At 43.8% G+C, this 11,442-nt stretch overlaps 1 protein-coding gene across 8 annotated transcripts in view; it reads left to right on the forward strand.

Annotated features, from left to right (window-relative positions):
• The window catches only part of CAST (calpastatin), a 67,466-nt gene extending 56,385 nt beyond the window's left edge, over positions 1 to 11,081 (forward strand). For 4 of the 8 annotated variants that reach the window (XM_074569106.1, XM_074569108.1, XM_074569104.1 and 1 more), the window contains exons 24-30: positions 839 to 940; positions 2,675 to 2,767; positions 3,610 to 3,663; positions 4,083 to 4,172; positions 6,112 to 6,191; positions 8,129 to 8,195; positions 9,216 to 11,080. In XM_074569106.1, coding sequence (XP_074425207.1) covers positions 839 to 940; positions 2,675 to 2,767; positions 3,610 to 3,663; positions 4,083 to 4,172; positions 6,112 to 6,191; positions 8,129 to 8,186 — 477 coding nt within the window. In that variant the 3' untranslated portion in view covers positions 8,187 to 8,195; positions 9,216 to 11,080. Of the gene's footprint in view, positions 1 to 838; positions 941 to 2,674; positions 2,768 to 3,609; positions 3,664 to 4,082; positions 4,173 to 6,111; positions 6,192 to 8,128; positions 8,196 to 9,215 lie in introns of all 8 variants that reach the window. The other 4 variants (XM_074569110.1, XM_074569111.1, XM_074569107.1 and 1 more) reach the window with 2 other exon arrangements.
• The last annotated feature ends 361 nt before the right edge of the window (positions 11,082 to 11,442 follow it).

Consider the following 11,442-nt stretch of genomic DNA (forward strand, 5'->3'; position numbering starts at 1 on the left):
GTCGCTGAGGGCATTGGGGGATGGGTTCGTTTCCCTCCTGTGGGTCAATGCGGGTAGTTACCTGCGTGCCGATGGTTTTGTTTTTAGGGTTGGGCCTGTAACCGAACCACACCTTTTCTTTTCCTGCTTAGGCAATGAGAACATTTAAAATAATAATACTGTAGTCATTACCATAGTGGCAAAGTCATCTGTTAAGGCTATAAAAGGAGGAGTTCAAGGTTAGTGGAGGAGTGGGCAGTGCCGTGACCTCCTTTTAGTACCAGGAGGACTTCCCTTCGCACCACGTCCTGGTGGTGTTGTGTCCCCCCTTCCCCATTTCCATCTGTGCGGAGGGAGCTCCCTCTGGTGTTTCCAGCCTGGCTGGAGAGGGGAATATACAGCTCCTCCCACCTGGGTTTTAGTTGGGTTGAAGGGCTTTTTTTCTAACCAGTGTTTGAATATAACTGATGTGAATTAGCAAAAGACCATACGTATTGTGGAGATAAAATGTTAATAAGTTTTAATTCAGGTTGACACTTCCTTAGCAGCTAATCTGCAGCGATAATGATGTTTGCAAAATGAATGGCAATTACTGAAAAACAATCTTTTCATAGAGCTGTTCTCGTTAGATCAAGTAGGCTTCTGTGTAACAAAAGAGAGCTATTAAAAAAAAATTCCATAACCCCTTCTTGAAATTATGTTTCCCCACCTATTGCTCTACATTGTAATTACAGAGGGAGAGCTGATCATTCGTTGTTCACTAAGGTTGACAGTTCATTAGTCAGTACTTATATTAGCTTGATGAATTAAATTATTTTTAGAGCTGATTTCATTCACGACTGTGTTTATACTTTGTTAGGGAGGAAAAGAGATGGATGAAGCCTTGGATCTCCTGTCCGATTCCCTGGGACAGAGGGAACCCGACCCTGATGAGAACAAACCAGTTGTGGATAAAGTAAAGGTAACAAAAGACATTATGAAAGTTGTGCAGTCTGGGGGGGGGTGGGGAAAACACAACAAAAACCAGACAAAAACTGAGATACTTGCCTAACTTCTTGTAGATTTCTTTTAAATGGTACACTGCCATACTTCTTATGTACTTGTAGAAGTACACAGTATGTGATTTTCAGATGTAGGTGTAAGGTTATGAGAAAAAAACAACATACTTGTTGCATGGCATGTTGGCATATTGCTTCTAAGTGTGTACTCTTCAATCAACTGGATTACTTGTGGTTTTGGAGAAAAATGTTGAATTATTTAAGATAGTTTAGCTGTTTGGAGGTGTTGAAATACTACAGGTAATTTGCAATACTTCGATTTCAGTACCTTTTATTGTCATTATTCTAATTATTTTTCAGGCGTCTTCTCTGGCCTCTTTCTAAAATTAATTTTGTGGCCTTCTTTTTTGTCAGACTTTAACTTTTATAACCCCAGAGGTACCAAGTTCATCAACAGACAATGTTCATTTAATCAGTCCCATTTTTTACTTGCGTGTTTCCACTTGTTTTTCCTTCATTCAGTCTTTCTTCGTGTAATTGTATGAAGACCTTTCTACTAATAAGAAAATCAGACGCATTTTTGCATAATAGTAGTAGTAATAGCAAGTTGTAAACTGAAATACTTACGGTAAAGGATGTTACTGGGGAAAAAAACCACCATAAGCTGCCCATGAATAGCTTCAGGCTGGAATCTAGAAGGAGGTTCCTACTGTCAGACCAGGCTCGGGTGCGGAGGTTGCTGGCTGCCGTAGAACAGGTTCCTGCGGTCTGGGTAGTTGTCCCTCGCCATAGCAAGGGAGTGAACGCTTTGACTGCGAGATCTGCAGAGCTCCTGTGCTTCAGTGGAGCTGTAGGAGCCCTGCCTTTGTGGCGTGGTGGTCTTTACAAAGGCATTGAAAATGCTTACGCCGCATGAAGAAATTTCAAAAAGAAATGAGAGTGCCTCAAACTGTCTGCGTTAACAAATACAAAAATACTCTTCAATAATATGCTCAGAAACCTACTTGGATCTAAACCAGCTCTTGTATTTGGCGTGTTTCTGGTATTTTTGTGAGAAATCAAAGCAGCATAAATGGAAAAATAAACACAGTGGAAGGAACGCATCCCTTCTTGAGGCGGTTTTGAGGAGCTTGTGGTGCTCTGCCTTCTAGTTGTGTTGGAATTGAAACTGCCTCTGGCTCCTAAGTCTGATGGGACGCGTAGGCCACTCTTGATCAGTTTGGGTGTGAGGTGGAGAAGTGTCCTGGGTTTTGCTAAAGGCACTTGGATGCATTCACAGGTGAGACATTGCAAAAACATCAGTTTTGTGTCAATGATACAGTGCATGGATGAGATTTGGCACACTGTATCGAAGCAAATCACTGTATCACAAATAAAAAAGTATGGAATGACTCCTTTTAGTTGTATTGTTGAAAAGCAGAACTGAAAGTTGACGTAACTGGTTTTTTTCTGCTGCTGTGCGTGTATATATATATATATATTTAACTTAGTAACTGTGTACGCTTGTTGAGAGCTATTAAATTTAGAACTTTCAGGCATGAAACACACTTCATAATGGAATAAATATATGGGTTTTTTCATGGTAGTTTTGAAATTTTAAATTCTAAAAAGGCAGCTGTCCTAAGTTCAGTGAGCACTCTGACTTGCTGTTTGCTAATGTTTCTAACATAAGTACTAAAGTTGTTAAATGCTTTCAGGAGAAAGCTAAATCTGAACACAGAGACAAACTTGGAGAAAGAGATGATACTATCCCACCTGACTATCGAAAACTTCTGGAGTCAGGTGGGCAGGTAAGGAAAAGCTTTGTTATTTTTTATTTAGCTGTCTTGTAGCAACACCAGAAACTTGTGCACATGAGCCAGTCTGTCCAATTCGGAATTATGGGGAGAACAGGGAAGCTGAATAAGTGAGTAAATGTGTGCGCTCTATTTATGTGTTAGGGTTAAACATGTGAATATCATATACTTAGAGTAGCTATGTGTATCCTTGCATGCATTTAATTCAAAAGACAAACAATTGGTTTGTTTTTCTTTTTTTAAACTGGGCAACCTGAGTAAATAAATCACATTGAACCACACAGTAGTAGTCAACATCCTGTAAATCTAGCAGTGTAGATTCCAGCTACACTGGCTCAGTATTTTAGGTGCTCCAGAAAACCAGGTGGGAAAACAGGGAGTCTCCCTTGAAGAAGCTTGGCTTTATAGTCTCCTTTTAAACAGGAGATCCTTGCAAACTGTGAATAATAATGCGTGTTCATGCCAAGCAGTTCCGTTCCAAGTTTGGGGACAAAGGGTATATACAAGTCTTACCTTGATGGTATACCTAAAGCCTGGGAAACTGCCTTGCACTGAAGCAAGTGACTGCTCTGACAGTGATTTCATCTTTTCTGGATCAGGAAACTGTTTTTCCAATAGACTACAAGGGTCAAAAGATGATATCGCAGATGTAGTGAAAGTAACAGAGCTTGAAAGTACATCATGAACTGACTTTGCATAAGTAGCATGAGGAATAGAGAAATCAGTTCAGAATGGTTCAGGTATCTTTGTAGCCTGTAGACTCCCAGTGACATGTTTGTATCTTACAACTAATCTGACCAGTTCAAAACGTGGATGCAATCTTTCTTCTTCCCAAGGGTAAACCAGTGAAGCCAACAGCAAAGGATGATGCGAAACGCAAAGAACAAAAGGTAATATTTATGATATTTTTGTTCTGTGTTGGTTTCATGCTGGGTGCTCTGATCTTGTTTTCTAAGTGGTATCAAGTCACGATTCATTCTCATATTCATTTGCAAATTCTTGTAAATGCTAATGAACGCAGTAGGAATAGTAACAGTGTGGACAGTAAAACTTTTGTGAAGAGTAACTCTTCATAGTCAATCCATTTTTTATGCACAACTACACTGTGAATGTTCAGGTCCAGTATTCAAAGAAATTGTCCATCTTGGAAACTTCGAACAGACTTCTCTGTTCTAACATATGTGTAGAACTCAGTTATGGTGGGTTTTTTTAAGAAAGGGATAACTAAAGCAGACATAAATTCTGAAACATTAGTTTGGCAGCGGGGGTTGTTGCGTATTGTGTGACTTCAGAATTAACGTTATTGCAGAAGCCTACTGATGACTCTGCAGCTATCGATGCCCTATCAGGTGACTTCGATACTTGTGCAAAGGCTCCTGCCACACCACAGCACTCAAAGGTAGGACATTTTCCGCTAATAACTTGCAAAATAAACAGTTTTTTACTACTTCGTGAAAGTTCCTCGCTTTTGTTTGCAGTAGCTCAGTTTAGGTTTAGAGCTAGCCTCTTTGGAAGATGCTGTTCAGCTGCAGTGGTTGTCTTACGACTATAATGGAAGTTTGATGTATCTTGCTTTGTACTAAATATTTGGAAGAAGGAGGGTTTGTGGAGTATAGAGTCTTTTACACAGGTAAGATGGGCTTGGACAAGTAAGTTGAGCAGAGAATTGTGGTGACAGTTTTTGTACAGATTTGAGTGTCCAAAAAATGTAGAGAGGCAGAGAAGAATTTCTGCAATGACTGCATGCGCCACCTAGCAATAGTTGTAGGCTGGAACTGAGAAAACAGTTCAGGACTGTTTTGCAGAGAGAAACGCTAGGAGTAGAAAAGATTTCTAGGTGTGTTAGGGAAAGTAGTAGAGCTGACAAGAAAGACGAAGGAGGAATGGACTGGAGAGGTCCTGTAATGAGAAATGGAGCATTTATTTGTCACATAATCGTCTTGACCACAACTGGCAAACAGCTGTCGGACTTTTCCCAGCAAAGTGCTGCACATGCAAGGCTATATGAAATGAACTAGCAGTGGAAGCAGCATAGATTTGGAGGTCACCAACATGAGGACAGTGTTTGAGAAAGGATGGTTGTGCTGGAAAGGAGTGTGAAGAAGGGGGCTGAGGTTTAGTCCACATGTGAGAAGCATCCCTGTCAGACGAGCTTTCTGCTTGCTCTGAACCCGGAGTTTGTTACCTTGAGCTTGTGCAGAGGTAGAGGTCTTGTATGGCTTTGAGACATCCACTGTGACACTGCAGTCACATTACCCACTTCCTTGGCAGAGGAGCCATCTGAAGCAGCTGGTGGGATATTGGTGTGAAAATCCTGGACTCCTTTTGTTTTCTAAAAGAGCTCAAACTGGTTAAGAACCAGTAACTCCCTCCTGTTACCTGTTTGCTCTCTTATCCTGTATCTGACATGTTCTATCCTATGCCCTGGTGCCTCACCTGCAGACAGCGGGAAGCGTAAACATTTTTTTGAATGGGGAATAGCTTTTGTACTCAGCTGGGAAAGCAGGAACTGTTGTCTCTCATCTGCCACGGACTCCTGCTGGCCCATCCCTGCCTTTCTCCTGCAGTAGCGTCCCGCCTGCTTCCTGCAAGGAGAAAGAAAGAACAAAGCTTGAATGTACTAACTAGATCTTTGATCTTTGACCAAACCAGGTATTAGCAGTGAAAGATTAAATCCCTTGGACAGACACAGCTGTGGAAGCATAACCAGCTCCCAAGTGGAATTCTGCATTAGCTTCCCTGAGTTTATACTGCAGCGCACCTGGTTAGCAAGAGTGGATTATGAGTTTGTCCATACTTAGAGTGTTGACTATGATTGTGCTTTTTTGCTGTGTTTGTTCTTCTCGTGGGGGGAAGAGAAGAAGCAGGTTTGAAACTAAAGTTCAAATCAGATGTAATTCCTGGGAGGAAATAGCTGTGTTTACAAGCAGCTCTTCTGAACCGTTGCGCTGGTTCCCAAGCGCTTGCCTTGACGCCAGATCCTCAAACAGCTTGGACAAAATGTTGGTGTTTTATGTGCTGTTTTATTTGGTTATGAGCTTTGGAGCTAGATCTTCTGCTGCAACATTATTACTTTGTAGTAAATACAAGATGCGCCCCGTTATACCAGCGTATTCATCTGTGCAGGCTTTCCGGTGTCCTAGTCTCCCCGGCATTAAGCAAGGCTCCAGATTGCAGCTTGCCGTGGATTGAGGGCAGTAATTACATGCACGTGTCCTGCGTTGACTTCTCTCCCACCTTACCAACCACGTTTAGAATAATGTTATGGCAGATGTCAAAGTAGGAGCCACCAGTTCTCTGTTCTGTTTGTAACTGTAATTATTTTTTTTTCTTTGGAGTGTAGGACGAAAGCGGAAAGGAAACCATCACCACTAAACCAACCCCAAAAGATAAAGGAAAACCCAAAGACCCTAAAAAGGTAGAAACATACACATTATAGTATGGATAGTTACCACTATAAACACAAAAGGTGGGCAACTGGGTTTTGGATTTGTATTACATGGATGTTTCTTCGAGGAGAACTTTACATCAATATGTTGAACTTGGTCCATTTTCATAAGTGTATACATAGGAGAAAAGCACCTGTCTGTTTCAAGGGAGATTTTCAATATTGGGGGCTAAAATATGTTTCTTTCAGAGAGAGTGTGGTCTTCTACAGGGCGCTCAGTGTGTGCTCCACAGGCTTCTCATTCCCATATTTGCTGGTCTGAGTCACACTTCACATCCTGTAGCTGCCTCGGGATCCCCATCACACCTCTTTTTCCTTGACAATTTTAAGTAACATTCTGAAAGTGATTAGAACGTATTCCTTCAGCCACACGTCCATTTCTCAAGTTACTATTGCAACTCATTTTAAAAAAATGAATGAAGACCTACATGTAATTCTACATAAATAAGCATGTAGAATTAATCTGGTGAGAAAAGGAAGGCAGTTCGTTCTATATTTAAAAAAATAATAATTAGAAAAGGTTGTGTTGCTTTTGTCATCCAGAATGGATGTAGGTAAGGGTGAAGCTTTCCCCAGCATGTTGTTCTCCCACAGGATACGTGCTGGTAGATGCATGAATCAGATGGTAACATCTGCTCTGGAAATTTCATGTTTCGTGTTTCAAGTGATGGGATTTTTCTTCATTATGAAATTGCCACACATGCCTTTTGTCTAACATCAGAACTGTCTGTTAGAGAAGCCACTGCCCGAGCATTGACACCCGTCCCAAGAGTGTCACCCCCCCAAGGCTGTCACTGCCAGGACCAGGTCCCTGCGTGGCAGGGAACCCCCAATAGCTGCTGGGCGGCCCCTTCCCACTCCACACACAGACAGACGCTCTCAGGCGCTCCCTCGTTCTTCAGGCGCCACCCAAGGTTTCCTGCAGCAGAGTCTCAGACGCTGACTTTATAAAAACGAGTAATGGAATTGACAGGTCCGGCAGCGAGGTCAGCCCGGGCTGGTGCCGCCGGAGAGGGACGTTGAACAAAGAAGCCCCCGGGCATTTATACCCCTGGATCTCCACCCGCCCCTCAGGCGCTCTTTGCGCGTCTTTGAGCCCAGTGGTGGTGTTTGGTCTGGGATCTTCTGACACCTTCTGGGATTCTTTTTCTGTGTCCAGGCCGGCCGTTGGCTGCTCTGATCTTGTTGATTTGCAGCTTCTGCGGAGGGTTGTCGCCTCCCGATCTTCTGCTTTATGCTTCTTGTGCACCTGCGCTCGCCACCAGAACATGGGGACCTGAGAAGTCCCAGACTTAGGGAAGAACACTGCCAACACTTCGGTGTGATACCAGCATTTTTCTTACAGTGACAAACTAAACGCAGCACTGCACCAGCTGCTAGGAACATTACTGAGACAAATAGCTCTGTTGCAGCCTAAAGGCTTCAGCAAAGCTGGCCGTTCGTGCTAAGCAAAGCTAGACAAACAGCATAAGCACACCCTGTTATAACCCTAAGTAATTCAGTTTAATTAAAACTTACTTCTGTAAGCTAAACAACTAATATTGCTCAACACTTAGAATTTTCAACATAAAACTGGGGAGTGGGGCGGTCTTTAACTCCTCTTCAGAACGATGTATTTTTTAATGTTCTGAGTTGTGACAAGCTCAGTAGCATGGGTGGAAGGATGTTGAGAAATAGGGTATGAACAGGTCAGCCACAGCCCTCTGTAGCTGAAACTGAGTCAGTGATGGTGGGAAAATGAAAATATACATACACAGCGCAAGTTACGAATACCGTTGCTAAACTGTCCGTATTTCAAGCACAGATCGTACTTAAGTCTGAACTGTGACTCCTCATGACTCACTGTTTTATTTCAGATTTTCGCTTTTCACGGTTTCTTACTGTCTCATGCTCCTCTTGCTCTGTAGGCAAAGGGACAGTCCTCCAGCAGCAAATCTGAGAAGCAGAAAACAAGCTAAGCGTTAACATCATTGGGTGAGATTTCTTCCTCTCTATTCCCTGAACTACCACAAGGACAACTCATGCTGGTGTTATTAAAGCTGGGTTTTGTTGACGGAATTTTAACTGAAGCAAGAGATGGTTACAGACACTTGGAATGACCTTGAACTTCACTGTCCTAGGCAGGAAAGGCCTTACTTTTTTTTTCCCCGCACCCTTTGTCCATATAGTTCATACAGAATGACTTCATGTAGCGGAATTCCTTTAGGTTCGTGTAACTAAGGATTCCAAGACGTGACGTACTGCTTCCCTAGTAAGACCTTGTTACAGAGAAATGAAGACCAAGCACACCTCAACTGGTTGTTCCTGTCGTTAGGACAGTGAGATTATGTCATTATTTCTGCACCAGGCTAATTTTGGAACGGCGTGCAGAACAGATAAATATTCCCGCAGTGAAGCTGGCCGCTGCAGCAGGTTTTGGTGCTCTGCTCTGTGCACGTGTTCCGCTGCCACCGTGTACTTGTTTGTGCTTGGCTTGAGCACGCTCTTAACGTTAGAGTAATTGGGGTCTGCGACCGTCATCGTTAGTCCATGGAATGTTCGGTCGCTGCGCTGTGGAGCGTGGCACAAGTGGTAGGTGCGGAGGGGAGAGGCAGCGGCTCATCCTGCGCTGGCCGCTCCAGCCGGGAGGGCCCGAGCGCTGGCATTCCGAACGGCGGAGGAGCCTCTCCCCTCCGACGGCAGCGTCAGCCCTGGCTTCGCTGCGGGGGTGAGTGACGGTACCCGGCGAAATCCCATGTGACGATCCGCCCGCCAGCCTCGCACAGGCCGAAGGCGTCATCACTGCGTGTGCCGGGGAGTGCCGCGCTCACGGCAGTGTCACTCTCAAACAGTGCCTAATCTCTTGGTGTTTAGCCTTCCTGAGTTTCTTGCTGTCAGTAGAGACTTAAATCTCTATGATAATTCTTCCCAGATTTATTTTGTGAATATTTTTCCCAAGTTAAAGAAGGTAAGCACTCTAACCTTTTTTTTTAATTTCTTTTTCTTCCTTCCCAGGATCTTGGTGCATCACGTAAAACATCGTCTTTCTGTTGGTGGATAATTATTCCTGAAGAACAAAAGCTGATGCAAAACCCATGTGGTTATTTTGGGTGGTTTTTGTACAGTGATACTTGTTGGACTTTTTTCATATTTTCTTTTTTCCCAGTAGTAGACTAAGGTGGTTTGGTTTTTTTTCCCCCCCTAGCCATTCATTTTATTATACTCATATACTTTGACTTTTTTTGTAATTTTCTTCAGTTTTCAGAGGGAAAGAATGCTTTATATTTGCAAGAAATATATTTCATAAATGAATAGCAATGCCAAAAAAAAATATCTGCAGACTTTTGCACATAATCTCCACATAGTGCCTGTAAATCTCAGAAGAATTTATATGTGCTAGCATTTTTAGCATTGCAGTGAATGCATTAAGTATTCTGGAATGCCGTGAGCTTTAGTTATCCTCAGCCCACCTCAGCCTGGCTGCGCAGTCTTACCTCAAGCCAGTTCCTGGTAGGAAACTGTAGATAAGCTGTGGGTAGCTAAAGAATGAGAAACTGGGGATTAACCGCTTCATCAATTGCATCTAGTAATAAAACAGGTATTTCGGATGCTGCCTTACCTGTAGTTAAAACAGCAAAAACACACCAGATACGGATTTTAGTTTGTTTTTTTTTTCCTATTTCCAATCATCTGTACTGTTATCTGGTAATGTCAGGAGTCTCTTGGACTGAACAAATACAAATCCTGGTGTGACAATGACGCCGTTACCATCACAGAAGAGTCAATACAGAAGGTGCACGAGCCTTTAGCAGAGATCAAAGAGAAGTTCAGGTCAACAGGCGGACCTTTTTTTTAATTTTGCACTGTTTGTAGTCCTTGCTTCTGTTCCTCGCGCCCCAGGAGGGGATGCGGAAATAGGGCAGAAGTTAGGGCTGCGAGGAACAATGTCACGTTCAGCTGCTCTGCAGGAGCGGGCGCTGCTCCCAGGTTCGCTGTCGCAGTGGAGCTGTGCCAGGGGCCGCCGCGTGTTTTCCTCTGTCTCCGTGACTCGCAGAGCATCTTTCTGCACATCCTTACACTTGCACTGCTTCAGCATTAGCTCGCGGAGGAAGGTCATTCCAACACTTGTACTGATACAAAAAGCTGACTCTAGTATGTAGCGCCGCAGGCAGAGACAGACGGGAGATTTAAATTGGGGATATTTAGACTTTTGACTGTACTTCGCAGTCTGTACTGAGAACCTGTGTCACACTAATAAAGTTTTTAAGAATGCATTGTGATGTTTGTTACTTCTCATTTATTCCTAATGTTACCTGAATAGCTATTGAAAGACAAAAGAAACCCTACAACTAATTAAAAAAGCATTGGTGTATTAAAACTGAATAGAATGTCTTTTAAAAAACCTGTAAAATACTTGTCCATGATGCTTCATGAAGGCCCTCACAGTCTGATGAAGGTCCGCCTACAGTTGTTTTTCCCCCTTTCCTTTGGTTTTCAAAGCTCTGCCGCAGTTAACAGGGACCAAACTTAACTTGTGGGCTCCCACTGTGCAGGAAGCATTCAAAAGATGAAGACATAATCACAAGGATTTTCAGAAACGAAGTTATTGTTTTGCTGAAAAACTGCAGTTAGGATTTTGGTTGACAGGTCTGATACACGAGTGAGCGGCGGTGGTTCGGGCGACAGAAGGAACGCTGTTGCGATGGCGCGTGTGAGCCCTGTGCGGCGTCCCTGGGCCTGGCCGGGGTCTCCTGGACTGTGGCAGCAGCACCTCAGTCCCGTGTGATTCTCTGTGCACAAAAGCCCAAATGTTTATTAGTGTCGGGTCACGCAGCTCCATCAATGTAATTTGTTGTGTTGAGATAAATGACATAAAAATGTACCTGCTAGTGATGCTTGCTCTGTTCTGCTGAGAGGGCTGCAATCCCAGAATCCCAGACTGGCCGGGGTCGGCAGGGGCCTCTGGAGCTCACCCAGTCCAACCCCTGCCAGAGCAGGGTCACCCCGAGCAGGTGGCACAGGAACGCGTCCAGGCGGGTTTGGAATGTCTCCAGAGATGGAGACTCCCCCACCTCTCTGGGCAGCCTGTGCCAGGGCTCTGCCACCCTCAAAGTGAAGAAGGTCCTCCTCACGTTTAGGTGGAACTTCCTACGCTCAAGTTTGTTTCCTTTACCTCTTGTCCTGTCCCTGGGCCCCACTGAGAAGAGCCTGGCCCCATCCTCCTGACACCCCCCCTTTCAGT

The sequence above is a fragment of the Larus michahellis genome, chromosome Z (genome assembly GCF_964199755.1).
Source record: "Larus michahellis chromosome Z, bLarMic1.1, whole genome shotgun sequence".
Classification (NCBI taxonomy): domain Eukaryota; kingdom Metazoa; phylum Chordata; class Aves; order Charadriiformes; family Laridae; genus Larus; species Larus michahellis.